This window comes from Misgurnus anguillicaudatus, chromosome 19 (genome assembly GCF_027580225.2).
Source record: "Misgurnus anguillicaudatus chromosome 19, ASM2758022v2, whole genome shotgun sequence".
Taxonomy (NCBI): domain Eukaryota; kingdom Metazoa; phylum Chordata; class Actinopteri; order Cypriniformes; family Cobitidae; genus Misgurnus; species Misgurnus anguillicaudatus.
The window spans coordinates 45108020-45122531 of record NC_073355.2 but is presented as its reverse complement, the minus strand read 5'-3'; the positions used below and the strand labels follow the sequence as shown (position 1 = coordinate 45122531).

General features: G+C 38.5%; 2 protein-coding genes across 2 annotated transcripts; one reads left to right on the top strand and one right to left on the bottom strand.

Annotated features, from left to right (window-relative positions):
* Nucleotides 1-1882: 1882 nt before the first annotated feature.
* Nucleotides 1883-8293, bottom strand: LOC129422050 (RNA-binding protein with serine-rich domain 1). The gene is made up of 7 exons (XM_055177736.2): nt 8160-8293; nt 7117-7272; nt 4927-5112; nt 3259-3364; nt 2967-3120; nt 2743-2884; nt 1883-2440 (listed from the first exon to the last, which is right to left on the bottom strand). Coding segments are annotated over exons 1-7 (852 nt in total). The 5' UTR covers nt 8162-8293; the 3' UTR covers nt 1883-2334.
* On the top strand, nt 8293-14502 carry LOC129422021 (uncharacterized). Its single transcript, XM_055177693.2, has 4 exons — nt 8293-8447; nt 9563-10194; nt 11166-11306; nt 12726-14502. The coding sequence occupies exons 2-4, from the start codon at nt 9613-9615 to the stop codon at nt 13569-13571; spliced, it is 1569 nt and encodes a 522-aa protein (XP_055033668.2). The 5' UTR covers nt 8293-8447; nt 9563-9612; the 3' UTR covers nt 13572-14502.
* Nucleotides 14503-14512: the final 10 nt, after the last annotated feature.

The window sequence follows — 14512 nt, the reverse complement described above, 5'->3', positions numbered from 1 at the left end:
GAACAAAGTCACGTTTTCTAACTAACAGCAATTATATAACACGAGGGTATCAAATTTCCTGCTCATGATGAAACACCTGATCCAGCTAATGAACCTCTTCAGAAGTATTACAGTATTACAGGACGGTGTATTTAAATATGGTTGCAGATGATCTATCCAGGACATCTAAGAGCTAGATCAGACAACTGCGCTATAATAAAACGTGATGTACACATTGTGAAACTATTTCTTCAAAACCAATTTTGAAATTTGTGCATTTGGCAGATCCTTTCATACAAAGCAACATACACGTGCATTAAACTACATATATCTGTATCAGGAAGAGTGACAAAAACGGTTTGGTAAGATATGAAATTCAAGAATCTTTAAAAAAAACTTTAAAAGCACGCATCAGGTTTATTTCAATGCACATAGTGTATTTATGTTAATTTTATGCAATAAAAAGGCACATTTGCACCATTTTTATGAAAATTAAGACTGAATGGATCTAAAAATGTCAAATGGTGTAACCGCCAATTGCGCCAAAGAATGAGAAATAATAAAAATATTTTATCCACCTTGATGGCATGTAAGCATAATAATCAAAGAAAAAAAAATATTAGTTATTTCTAAATGTAAATTTTAATGCGTTTATGTAATATTTGTCCTGACATATGTTGAAAACAGCTCTGTTTTCTAAATTATCTTTGAGAAATTATGTAAAAATGTATGCAAAAAAAATTATATTACACTAAACTAGGTGATTATATTTTGTTCCACATTTTGTATGAATATATTTTTATTTTAATAAAAAAAAAATACTAGTTACACCAATTGACACAGACCGGTTACACCACATTGAAATTTTTGCAATTATACCCGAAATATTCTTTCAAAATGAAATAAACCAGACATTTTAGACTTGGTCCTCAAAAAAGATAATGTATGCAATCTGCAAATTTATTTTGAAATTTTAACCCTTTTACATTTAGTAGTACGGAGCCCCTAAGGGGACATGGAGCAAAAATTTAAGTTTAGTTTTGCGTGCTTACGTGAAACTTTCACGTGAGCACGCAAAACTTAATAAAAATTCTGCACATGGTATCGCGTGAGCACATGAAACTAAACTTTCGATTTTTTTACTTCAATGTCACCTTAGGGGCTCTGAATAATTGAACCATACGGACACAAATTAATTAACGTCACATCATTGACCCATCTGCTACTGCATTTTCGTAGGCCAACCCGGTTTGCAGCACACTTGTTTCCTTCTTAAAAAGCCCATTAATTTTTCCCTTAACTTTTGGATTATCGCAAAAACACAAGCCCTGTGTTTAAAAGGTTTATGACAAGTGCACATTTTGTCTTGAGAGATGAACACAAATTTTTAAATCTGAATGCGCTCACTTGAAATGAAAAGCTAAACTTAGGCTATAAGGGGCGGTTTCCCAGACAGGGAGTAGGCTAGTCTTAGACAAAAAAGATATCCAAAAATATCTCTTACATAACATCAGTGCCATTTGTTTTGCATCGAAATGCACACAAGTTATGTTTTTAGTAAGGCATGTTTGTTCAAACTAGTTATATTTCCTAATTAAACTAAGGCCTAGTCCTGATTTGAGCTAATCCCTGTCCAGGAAACCACCCTAAAGTCACAAGTGAGACAACTTGTTTTATGTCACAGAATGTGAAAATATCTTAGGCTTATGGTAACCCAAGATCTTATTTAAGTAGTTAAAGCCCAACCGCATTGACTTCAGGATGACAGTACTAGAAGTGCTAAAATGCTACCTTGCCACGCAGCACCCTATTGATGATGGCTGTCAATGAAAAATAATGCTTTCTCATCTGAACAGTGAAATTAAGAAAAAACAGAAAATGCAAAATGCTAAACTCCAGCAGCTAAGATGTTAAACTTGTTTATTGATTTGTTGTAAATCTTACAGATGAACACGTTTTACAGGACCAGAAATCAAGCATCTTGACTTCTGCAGGTTGGAATATAGGCCAACAATGCAGTCAACAAAACGACAAACGTTTCCGGGTTTTTTTTGGGCAAAGAAATGAAGCAATGAATCTTAAAACAAACCAGCAATAAGCTGTATTTATCGAAAAACACATGACAAAAAGAAATCTACCACTATCTAGTAGAAGCACATATGCAAAAATATCCAAATCACATTCACACCAACTCAAAAGATGTTATAAAACAGGGCGTTTACATTTACGTACAATACCGAGGTACTAGTGAAAGTAAAAACCTTCCCGACACTTCATCTCCAAATTAATCTAAAGCAACATGGGAGAAATATCACGGAGGTGAATCTGAAGTATGCTGCTGCCTGAATGAAGAATCTAACGGGATGAGTTGGAACTGGAGCGGGAGCGATGACGTCTGCGACCCGGAGACCTGGAACGAGAGCGCCTCCTCACCGGGGAACGTCGCCGTGGAGACCGAGATCTGTTAAAAGTACATATTGTCAGCTTTGGCCGAGATAAATCGCAGACACACAGCAATTATCTGATAAGAAAGAAGAAGAGCTGTCAGAGAGACTTCTCAAAGAAGAGAGAGAAGAAACAGACAATCAGGTCAAAGGACATCGGTTGTATGTTTGCAAACAGGTGCGAGACGCAGAAAACTGTGTTAACTGAATTTAAGCCTGCGAGTATTGGGTTAGGTCCAATTCACACATGATACACACAACAAACATGTACAATACACACATGTGAGTGGGATGAAAAAAACTGCATTAAGATCCAAACCTTCTCCTCATGCGAGGTGGCGTACGGCGCCACATAGGAGGTGGAGGGGGCATTCTGCGTGGAGGTGTCATTCGTCGCGGGACAGGTCGTATCCTTTGTGGCAGAACAGCGCTGGCTGTGATTTCCTGACCATCAATCTGACCTGAGGACAGGGTAATGGTATAAGAAATTTTTTATCTGCATTCAGCTGTTACAATATGGTTGCTTTCATCCCTCACACGTACCTCCATCCATGTGTTTTAGGGCCTTCTGGGCATCTTCTGGAGACTCGTATTCTACATAAGCATAGCCCTTTGATAAATTAGGATGCAAGCGGTCTGGGGGCATTTCAACCATCTTGATCTTCCCATAAGTTGAGAAGATCTCTTGAATGTGGTCCTACAAGAAATCACATGCAAAACTGATCAACAAAGCCATTTTATAGTAGTACAAAAGATAACCTAATGAAAACGCTAGTCATTTACCAAATATTTCAATTAAGTCAAGCAAACGTTGACTGACAGTATTAATCCTTACCTTGGTTACATTCCTGGTGAGTCTTCCCAGATGAAGTTTGGTTGGTTTGGGACTGGGGCTCCTCCTCTTCCTCTCTTTCTCATCGGTACGTTTTTGTGATTTGGATCTGATTATAGCACAATCACAAGTTTAGTCCCATGCAAAACAAACCGTATTTTTCCCTAGGGATACACTACGCCATTTTCAAACCTTAATCGATTATAAATCTATGGAATGATATAAAGACAGATTCAGGCATTTTGACATTGTAATCCTGTGAACGGAGGATTCGGCCAGATTGTGAGATCACATCAAAGTCTTTTTAAAGATCGGGTCACAGTGCCAGCAGCCATGTTTGCAATACCTGGCAGATACTGCGCATGCGCAAAGTCCCTCCCTCCCAGAGGATGTCATTCTTTAATGGTTGCCGATTGGCTCTTTTTATTGGAAGGCGGGACAAGAGCGGCCATATTGACCGCTATGTTCTCCCCTATTCATAGCAATACCAGTGATACATGACCAAACACACACCTGCTGACTGCAACAAAATGTGACTTGAGGAAAAAAAGGATTTGTAATAGTGGTATGCGCTACCATTAGTAATATAACCCATATTATACAGGGTTCCCATTCAAAGTCAAATTACTTGACTTTTCACTGACTTTCAGTGACTAAAAAGCTGAATTTCCATGATCCATGTCTGGGATGCCGTGAGTCTGGATAATGTAGTGTACACCTTAAGTTTATGAAAATGTATCTTAGATGTGTGAAATGAATAAACAGTGCGAATAAACAGCTGTTTAAATTGTATAGGGTGACCATACGTGCCATTCCTCCCGGACGCGTCATGTCCAGGATCTCTTGTGCGTCTTCCGGAAGTTGTATTTGTCGACCGCATACGTCATAGAGGATTACTATTATCATTACAGAAAAGCAACCGTTACATTTTAAGGTAAGAATGAAACTACGATTGTATGTCTTATGTTTTTAACTGAATGGCATATGCGGTCAAGAAATACGACTTCCGGAAGACACACCGAAATCCTGGACAGGACGCATCCGGGATGACCGGCATGTATGGTCACCCTAAAATTGTAGTCAGAGGAGGCTTGGACCTGGAAATGGGTTTCCTTACATCACAAGTTAACAAGCAGATTACGTTTTTAAAAAGTGGAAACAAAAATCCCTAAAATTCCATGACTTCAAAAATATATAAAATTCCCTGATTGTATGCAAAAGACCTTTTAAAACTCCATGATATTCCAGAAATTCCATGAAAAGTGGGAACCCTTATTATAAAGGGACTCTGTACCATTGCCATAGTTGTACAAGTCAGTCTTCTTACTCGATACTATGGTTTTGTAACACGTTTGTGGCTGTCATGTTTCAGCTATTAAAGCACACAACATTGAGTTACAGCTTGCTCACTTTCATTGGTATCCCATAGGGGGCAGACCGATCAAGTCAAACATGTTTGATATTTATGATTTGGGACTGTGGAGGCTCTGAAGTGATCAGGAGCAGTACAATATTCATTATGACTTCACACAATTTGGAAATATTGTTTAGGACAATAAGTCACACATCCCTTATCGCTGAAGGTGCAAACTGGCCCAAGAACAGGCTTAAAATCTTAAAAAAAAAAAGTGTGTAAATGGGTCAGTTATCTGGCTCAAGCATGCAACCTACTTTGATCGTGAACGTCGTCGGTTGTCGTGGCGACGGCGGCTCGGACTGGGGGACCCGGAGGATCCGGACGAGCTAGAGGAACGGGAGGAGCTGGATGACCCAGAACGGCTGGTGCCAGAGGAAGAGCTGGATCCACTGGATGAGCCCGAGCTGGAACCAGAACTGCTGCTGGAGCTAGAACTGGATCTGTAGAAGACATGCAAAATACTTTAATACACAGAAATAGAGGAGCCTGTTTGAGGATGTCAGACAACGACAATAAAGACGACATTAGGTCAGTTTAAGAGATCTGTGGGTCAGTTAAAGGTGCAGTGTGTAATTTTTAGAAGGATCTCTTGACAGAAATGCAAAATGATATACAAAACTATATTATCAGAGGTGTATAAAGACCTTTCATAATGAACCGTTATGTTTTTATTATCTTAGAATAAGATGTTTTTATATACATACACAGAGGGTCCCCTTACATGGAAGTCGCCATTTTGTGCAGCCATGTTTCTACAGAAGCCCTTAACGGACAAACTTTTACTAAGTTGTCTCTGACGATGACATGTTTGTCCCGTGGCGGCTAACGTAGCTTTTCTATGCGTTTCAAGTGAGGGGTGAGCAGTGGACTAAGCCGTTGGTTGCACAACCTCACCACTAGATGCCACAAAAATTTACACACTGCACCTTTAATACTATAGATCTGCTATCTGATGCAATGTCACTAAATACTACACCCATGATAAAACAAGCTGGCATACTTAAAGGAATACTCCACTTTTTAAAAAAACTGGTAATTTAATCACCTCCCATGTCATCTAAGATGTTTATGTCTTTTGAGGAAAACATTCCAGGATTCTCTCCATATAGTTGACTTTAGTGGACATCAGTAGTTTACAGTTTTAATGCAGCTTGAAAGGACTCTAAACGATCCCAATTGAGGCATAAGTGTCTCATCTAGCGAAAAGCCATTTTCGTCAAAAAAATATGTACTTCTCGTCTTGCACTAGCCATGTGATGTGCCAGCATGACCTTACATATTATGTAATCACGGTGAAAGGTCACACATGACGTATGTGATACTACCGCTCCAGTGTTTACAAGTGTGGAGAAATAGGAGCGTTCAGACATTCTTGTATGTGTTATGATACTTATTAATGTCTTTGTTTCAGTTTATTGTTTAAAATGGTCTGCAAGTGTGTGTTTTATACGTAATGCATGACCTTTCGACGTGATTGTGTAATACGTAAGGTAGCATTGGCGCGTCACACGGCTAGTGCAAGATTAGAAGTTGTGGTTTAAAAGCACTTTTTGGGGCGTTTCACTAGATAAGACCCCCATGACTCAGTTGGGATTCTCCAGAGCCCTTTTGAAGCTGCACTGAAACTGTTTAGTGGGGTCCACTTAACACAGTGCTTCTCAAATAGTGGGGCGGGACCCCCAGGGGGGGCTCGAAGCGACACCAGGGGGGGCGCGCGAGCCCCCGGGGAAAATACTTTTTCAGGAAGTGATTTTTTTTTGCACCGTCACTTAAAGACATTACACCCCAATCACGCTGATAAGCCGCTTGAGTTTTTTATTATTATTTATTGATTATATTTAATTTAATTTTTAAGTATCAAATGGTCAAAAAATAGTATACTTTATATAATGATTGATTTTTTTGATTTCAGGCAAATTGTTGCATTTTAAGTCTTTTCTGTTACAGACTAAAAAACAATGTTAATAAAGTTATTTTTTGTTGTAAATTGATCGATATTTCTTTTTTTTGTTTTCTTTTTGTGTTTTCTCAATGTTAATAAGGATACAATGTTTTGCAGATGTGTAATTTTATAGACAAATTATACTATTTACATTCGCGGCGGAGAGTTGGGGGGGGCGCGAAATGTTTACTTCTTCTTAGGGGGGGCGTGACAGAAAATAATTGAGAAGCACTGACTTAAGTCAAATATATGGAGAAAAATCCTGAAATTATTTCCTCAAAAACTTGATTTCCTCTAAACTGAAGAATAAATGAAAGTGGAGCATTCCTTTAAATAATGTGTTTTCTACAACTTTCTACATAAATAATACCCACTTAAATTATACAGGACTACTTGGCATTTTTTTTAAACAGACTGTTGGTTTATATGGTAAGGTGTAGGAAGATTATAATGATTGACAGGAAGTGTTCAGTTAGGGTTGAACTACGTCTCATGATCAGACCTGCTGCTGCTGCTACCGGTGGAGTTACTGCGACGTTTACGGATTTTATCTCGACCTCTCTCTTTCTCTGCTCCCTCTTTTCCTGCGGGTTTCTCCTTTGCTCTCTCTCTGGGTTTGTCCTCTGAACGTTCCCTGCGCTTGGTCGGTGAAGGTGCCCTGTGTAAAGAAACAACAAAAACATTGATGGTTAGGAAAATGCATCTGGTTTTACTTTGTTTACAGGAACTGTAAAACAAGTTCAAGTAAAATTTAATCGATAAAAATGCAATATGTAAAGACAAAATATTAACTGGTATATACACTATACATATACTTAACATAAATATTTCACATATACTTTAGATGTCTTTAGCACTAACACCGTTTATACAATAAAAGTCTAATGCATTATTTAGGTGTCATCATGAGTGTGAATGTGCAGCTTTATTTAAATTGTAATGACAACATATGCATTGTGTTTTAATACATGTATACTATAGTATATGTACCATTTTATAACAGCTAAAAAAATAAAATTTGTAATACCACGACTATCCACTTCGTCAAAGTTGTGCGACGATAAAATGGTACAACAGTGGTATCAGTATGTCAATATCGTGGCACGGAATAACTACTATGGTATTTCATTTGCATTCCTACACTATTTACAGAATAACACTGCATAAAACAAGGCCAGAAAATAACAAAAATTACGTTTTAACATATAAACGCAAAAAAATTAAACGGGAATATAACCAATAAACCAGCAACATTATCAAAAGCAATAAATAATACGATAACTTATGGTATACGGCATTTAAACAATTTTAATTATCACATTATATATTTTTGACTGCATTGTGTTTTCATATCAGCGACGATTCGTTTCATGTAGCGCTAAGCGGCTAATGCTAACATACGAACGCCACTTTTACCAAAACGCAAAAGATCCAATATTGAATACCAAAATTGCGATTAAAAATTTTATACATTGTATTTATATCAATATTTGCATGAAATCGTCAGTCACAACGCAAAACTGCCACACAAAACATCAAACTTACATGATGAATGAACAGCGCGCTTCACACTCAACGACGAGCTCGAGCACCGTCGCGTCTTAATGATATCACGCGTCCGAGTAACCAAATCTGACGTCACTGCTTCCGCGACTAGTGCAAGAGGGCGGGGCTGTGCTCACGCAATGGACTACTTGCAATAAAAACACGAATATTTGTGCGTATACTGTTGTGTTTGTGATATTTAATGATAGATAAGCGCGCGTAAACATCGTAATGTGACCGTTTAGCGTCGGTTTGAATACAATAAAGAGCGCTGTGATGTCGCAGTAGGTAAGAAATAATTTCTATTGTATTCTTAGTGCACTAAACCTGTATGCGCTACCATTGGGGTAGATGCATAAATTTGAATTTGTTCCATGATGGAAAATCCAGTTTGGACTGTGTATTTTAACTGCGTTTTACAGCACGATTGCTAGTTTACCTTATTGGAAAGTAGGTTATGCTTTAATTATAGGCTATTATAAGGATACTTATCAGTTGGAAGTTGGTCCAAACTAGCAGATCATCTTGGACAAACAACAAACCAGACGCAGTGCAATTCAGATTCAGATCAGATTCATGCAGTACAGTGCAATTCAGATTCAAATCATTCGGTTTAGTGTAGTATAATTCAGATTCAAAGTAGATTTACTTCAGTGCAGTACAATTCATATTTTAACCAGATCAAATTCAGTGCAGTGCAATTCAGATTTACTTTAGTGCAGTGTAATTCAGATTCAGACCAGATTCATGCAGTACAGTACAAACCAGTTTTAAACCATATTCAGTTTAGTGTAGTATAGTCCAGATGCAAAGTAGATTTAGTCCAGTGTAGTACAATTCAAATTTAAACAGATTTAATTCAATGCACTGCAATTCAGATTTACAAAAGATTAAATTCAGTGCAGTGCAATTCAGATTCAAACCATATTCGGTTTAGTGTAGTATAATTTAGATTCAAACTAGATTTACTTCAGTTTAGTACAATTCAGATTCAAACCAAATTAATTCAGTATAATGAAGTTTAGATTTAAACCAGATTCAGATTTGAAAAAAATTAATTTGGTGGAATGAATTTTAGAATCAAACTAGATTAAATTCAATGGAGTGAAATTCAGCCTTTAAAAAGCTTAGTACACAAAGCTATGCTTACAAGTTTTTTGGAATACATTGTTTAGGTTGCTTGTTAGAAACCAGGTACCAGCTTAAGATGAGTTTTCCTGAAGGGATATTATGGTTATGTTTGCACCTTTAGTACAAATATGCTGTATTTTCTGTATGGTTAGAATTGTCTAAAAATGTAATACATTTGCTAAAGTATGCAGTGCACACAGCTTGGAATACAGTTTTCTATTCTGAATGTGATTGTGTCGATAACATCACTTCTGTCTTTGCATTGTTTTTAGGATCTGTTGATCCAGCCTACTGTTGAATTTCAATACTGCGATCCTCCATCATGGGCAGACTAGATGATGCTGCCAAGCGTAAAGTTGTGGAGCTGCGAGAAGCAGGCTTGAGCTTCCGCAAGATCAAGGCTGTGCTGGAGTTGGAGAACATCAAGGTGTCTGCGCAGGCCATCTACCTCTTCCTAAAGGAATTTCAAGGGAGAGCTCGGAGAGAGGACGGAGCAGCGGGGAGAACCGGCCATGCGGTGCCGACTTCAGTCAGGGAGGTGGGCAGCAGCGAGACTCGACAGGTTGGCTGGAGCGACCAGCAGTTGAGAAACCTCCTCAGAGAAGCTTCACGAGTCGCAGCCTCTCAGCAGGCCACGTCCTCCTCGGCGGGACAGTCTTCTGGGACGGCAAGCAGAGGAGAAGCACAGGAGAGGGAAAAAGACGAGGATATTCGGATTGTCAGCGTAACAAGTTTAGCGCAGGGCACACAGCACGCTGGTGTCCAGGTGCCACGATCAGGAGGTGGCACAGGGGCAATGAGTGCTGCTAATTTTGCAAGACGACGACACACACCATCACCTGCCAATCCTGTGCTGGTGGCTCGTAGGAGACTCCTGGATAAAGCTTTGCTTCATCGAGCAAGGGTGGGTTTGATTGTTTCAAGAACACATCTGCATTATCTTTTACACCCAAAAAATTATGTTTTAATTTAAAGGAAATTTGCTGGCTTTTGACACTGCATAAATTATATTTCCATCCAATTCTCATTACTGTAACACAAAAATACCAAATGCAGTATTATTTATTTAGCAGTTGTAGTTCATTTAACTTTTTTATAGCAACAATTAAAGGTGTTGTAGGATGTAAAACTGTATTTACCTTGGCTAGATGAATAATAAGAGTTCTGTACATGGTAATGACATATGTGAGCCTCAAACACAATTGTTTCCTCTACAGTCGAGATGTACACACCAACATTAAATGACACATTAAATTAAGTACAGTGGTGTTACAATGCTAAAAACAAAGCTAAGTTTGCGCTATATGCTAGCGTTTAGGCTGAAGTTCTACTATTGATGCTACAGTTACGTTTTGCAGGTCCATACAGAAAAAACACAAACTTACTACTACACGTCCATTAACAATCTCCAAACAATTGATTATTCCTCAAAATCTGTGTCTTTATCTGATACAGACTCAAACATAAGGTCTGTTTACACACACACAGAGCTACTGAAGGAGCTACTCTGTGAAGCAGCCAATCAGAGCAGAGCTCAACATTATTATTCCATTTTTATTCTAAAGGCAAATCCTAGGGTCGTAAATAAACATGTAATACCATCTCGGGATCATTTTTGCACATTTTTGATCATAATAAAGCCTCATACCTTCTCTATGTAGATATCAGAGAACAATTTAACAGATTATTTCAATGCATTCTTTGGCACCTTTAATGCATTCTGCAGTTGTGAAAATATTATACACACATGAACAATACTTTATGCAAAACTTTTGATGTTGGGGTCAAATGTTTTAGAAGGATTCATCCTATAACAGTTTTCTTGTTTTGTTGTAGTTTTGTGTATCATAGTGAATTTTCATGTGTTCTTTAAAGGTAAGGGAAGGTGGACCACAGACCGGCCAGCAGGTGCCGCTGTCAGTAAGACGAGATCAGTCCTGTTTCACTGGTCCTGATGGGAGAAAAGTTGGGTTACCCCAGACTGCTTCATATGACCTCACCAGAGCTCCAAATATGGTAAGTTTGGAATTATCATAAAAAATCGTGTACTATTTATTAGGTGTGGGTGATGAACCGGTAGAAATTTGTCAACTGGTAGAGATGTTGGAATATCATCTCTATCAGGATTGCTGTGTGCATGGTCACGAAAACGTAATGTTTGTACACGTTTTAAGCACCGCAGTAATTTTAAGCCGTCGAAACACAAACAACAGGGCTATATGCGCACTGTTTCTGTGTGAGAGGAGCGTGCAAGCTGCTGCTCATTGAGCTTGTGAGCATTTTTGCTGCTTTATTGGCCTTAAATACATATATGCATCAAAATTCGAATTTTTTGGGACGACCTAGTTAAGGGGGTAGGGTTTCCCAGCTTAGGCGGGCCGCCCGAACTGCAAAGTGCTGCGGGAAACCCTGGAACGGCTCAAAAAGACAGAACCGCATTTACATCAAAGGCGAATGAAGCGAATAATTTGCGCTGTTCACGCATAGTTGGTTGCTTGAACATTTTAAGTTAACGCGCTTCATTTGCGTGTGAAATTCAGACGTGGATATGCTAAATTTTTCGGCTTTAGCTAGCTTGTAGTCTCAATATGTGGGCTGGGAAAAGATTAATCGCGATTAATCGCATACAAAATAAAAGTGATTTTTGGCATAATATATGAGTGAGTGCTGTGTGTAATTATTATGAACATATAAATACACATATTCATGTGTGTATTTAAAAAACAATTACATGTGTATATATATTTATTTATATTTTTATATATTCTATATTATTTATAAATATAAAAAATTGTTATATAAATAAAAAAATCTGACATGAATATATGTATGTGTGTGTGGTTAAATATACACAATAATTACACACATATATTACGCAAAAATTACTTTTACTTTGTAAGCGATTAATCGCGATTAATCTTTTCCCAGCCCTAGTGTATATATTACTTAATATATACACTATTAAGTAATATATACACTTACTTAATTTTGCTCCTGTTTAAAGTTAATCAAACAGCATTGAGAGAAAATCTTTTAACAATATCACTTTTCTACCTTTAATAAGATTTATTTATATACATTATTATTTATTATCCTTATTTCATCACTGACTGTTTATCTTCACTGAGCTTTATTGTAAGAATTATGAAAACTAAGATTTTAATAACAAAATCTCCCACCCCTATATGTAAGCGCATATTATGTTCTCCTGTCTGTGAAATCCAGGCAGGCTAAAGTCTCATAAATCTAATGATGAGATTTTGAGCATCAAAGTTTGATTTCACATAAATTTTTGACATATTCTTACTCAGACAATATTAAAGATATCAAGATTATATTTGCACTGACTGTTCTTTACATTATGTAGGAAGATTTTATGTAGAAAAAAGTAAATCACAAACAAATGTGATCTTTATTTAAATCTTTATTCCTCAGAGGGGCTCACACCAAGGACCCTTTCCTCCCAAGAGATGGATGCAAAGGACAGGCACTCCCGTTCGCACCCTTCAACATCCTCCTCGCATAGCCGTCCGCCCCCCAGACCCGGCCGCAGCTGGGAATACATCCCAAAACGCAGGTCCTCCTGCACGAGTCCAAAACGTGACCAGCCAATCTTCCCCTCCTCCCCAGAGGAACATCCTTGACCCCGGAGCTGTGAGCGGCCTGCAAGAGCAGATTCAGTCCTTGAGCTCCGAACTGAGAAATCTGGGCGTAGCGCTGAGGATGATGGCAGAACAACAAGGCCGGTTGGAAAGAGAGCAAGCCCAGCAGACTCAGGTCCAGAAGCAGATCCTCAGCACCCTTCAAGAAGTGGCGACCAGACTAGAACCCTGCAACGTACTGCAGTCACCGTCTTCCTCAACGTTACCAGCGTCCTGTTCCCTGGCCTCCTCTGAACCCTTCAGCCAGGCCGCCCCCAACCAGGGCATCTACGCTCAGTGCAGTCAAGCACAGACGCGATACAACGAGATCCACGACTCGGGACTCGAGGGCATTGAGGGGTTCTCTCTGGACCAGCTTAGCCCAGCCACCATGAACGGATTTCAGCAGTGCCCAAACACCGGCGTGCCCTCGTTCACCCATTCGCAAACGTTTTCCCATTCACCCTATACGCAGTCGCACACAGACTCATACACAGGCATGAATAATAAATCGGTAGATATGCCCTCAACCAGTTCGAATGGAACTTTCCAGAGTTGTAGTCCACCTAACCAGCCCTCCAGTCTTCCAGTGTCTCCACACGAAACAGAGCTGAACATTATTAAGGTGGAGAACGTCTGAAAATCCAGCAATGAAACATATGTCGAAAACTTGGATTCAGCACAATGCCTAAATTGAATAGACGACAGTTCACATTATAACCCCTTGTAGCACTCTTGCAGTGATGTGGCCAAGCTGGCGTGCCTAAAAGTGTTTATTCTTACGAATTGCATCGCCTTTGTTTCGAGCTGTAATGAAGTAGATGTATTTTCTCTGAGAGATGTTTCTCACAGGGTAGATTCACAGACGAATTTATCGCTCACTAGGGACGTGCTAGTGTTTCACAAATACATATCTATATATTCAGTGTTGTATAAGACCTTACATAATGAACTGTATTGTTTTTATTAACTTAAAATGTTTTGTTTTTATCTACATACACCCCTGGTCCCCTTACATGGAAGTCGCTTTCATGTTTCTACAATAGCCCTAAACAGACAAACTGCTCTATAGAGAGACGACGATGTGTTTGTCCCGTAGCGGCTATCGTAGCTTCTCTATGCGTTTCGAAAAAGGGGGTGAGCTGTGGACTGAGCCATTGGTTGCAGTTCACAATCTCACTTTTGACATTTGTCAAAATAACTTAAAATCGTAACACTACCACAAAGAGTAAAAACAGAAGTCCTCGAAAATTCAAATGATGGGCCACGTTATACACGCCCTGTGAGCAAATCCTGCAGAAAATCTGAAATGGGCATATGACAGTTCGGCATTATTGTAGCTATAAATTCGTGTTTGCTTTTAAGTACATTTTAAGTTAAATAATAGAAGTTTAGCGTTATTGTAGCATCGTTACTAAGAGACGTTGGTTTATATTATTGTACATTATTACATGTTAACTGTCCAAAATTTCAAGACCAGCAAGAAACTGTCCAAGAGAAGAGTTTTCTTATTTAAAACATGTTTTTGAATTTTCATATGAAAATAAATATCAGTAGTTTTAGTGAAATATGATGTTTTCT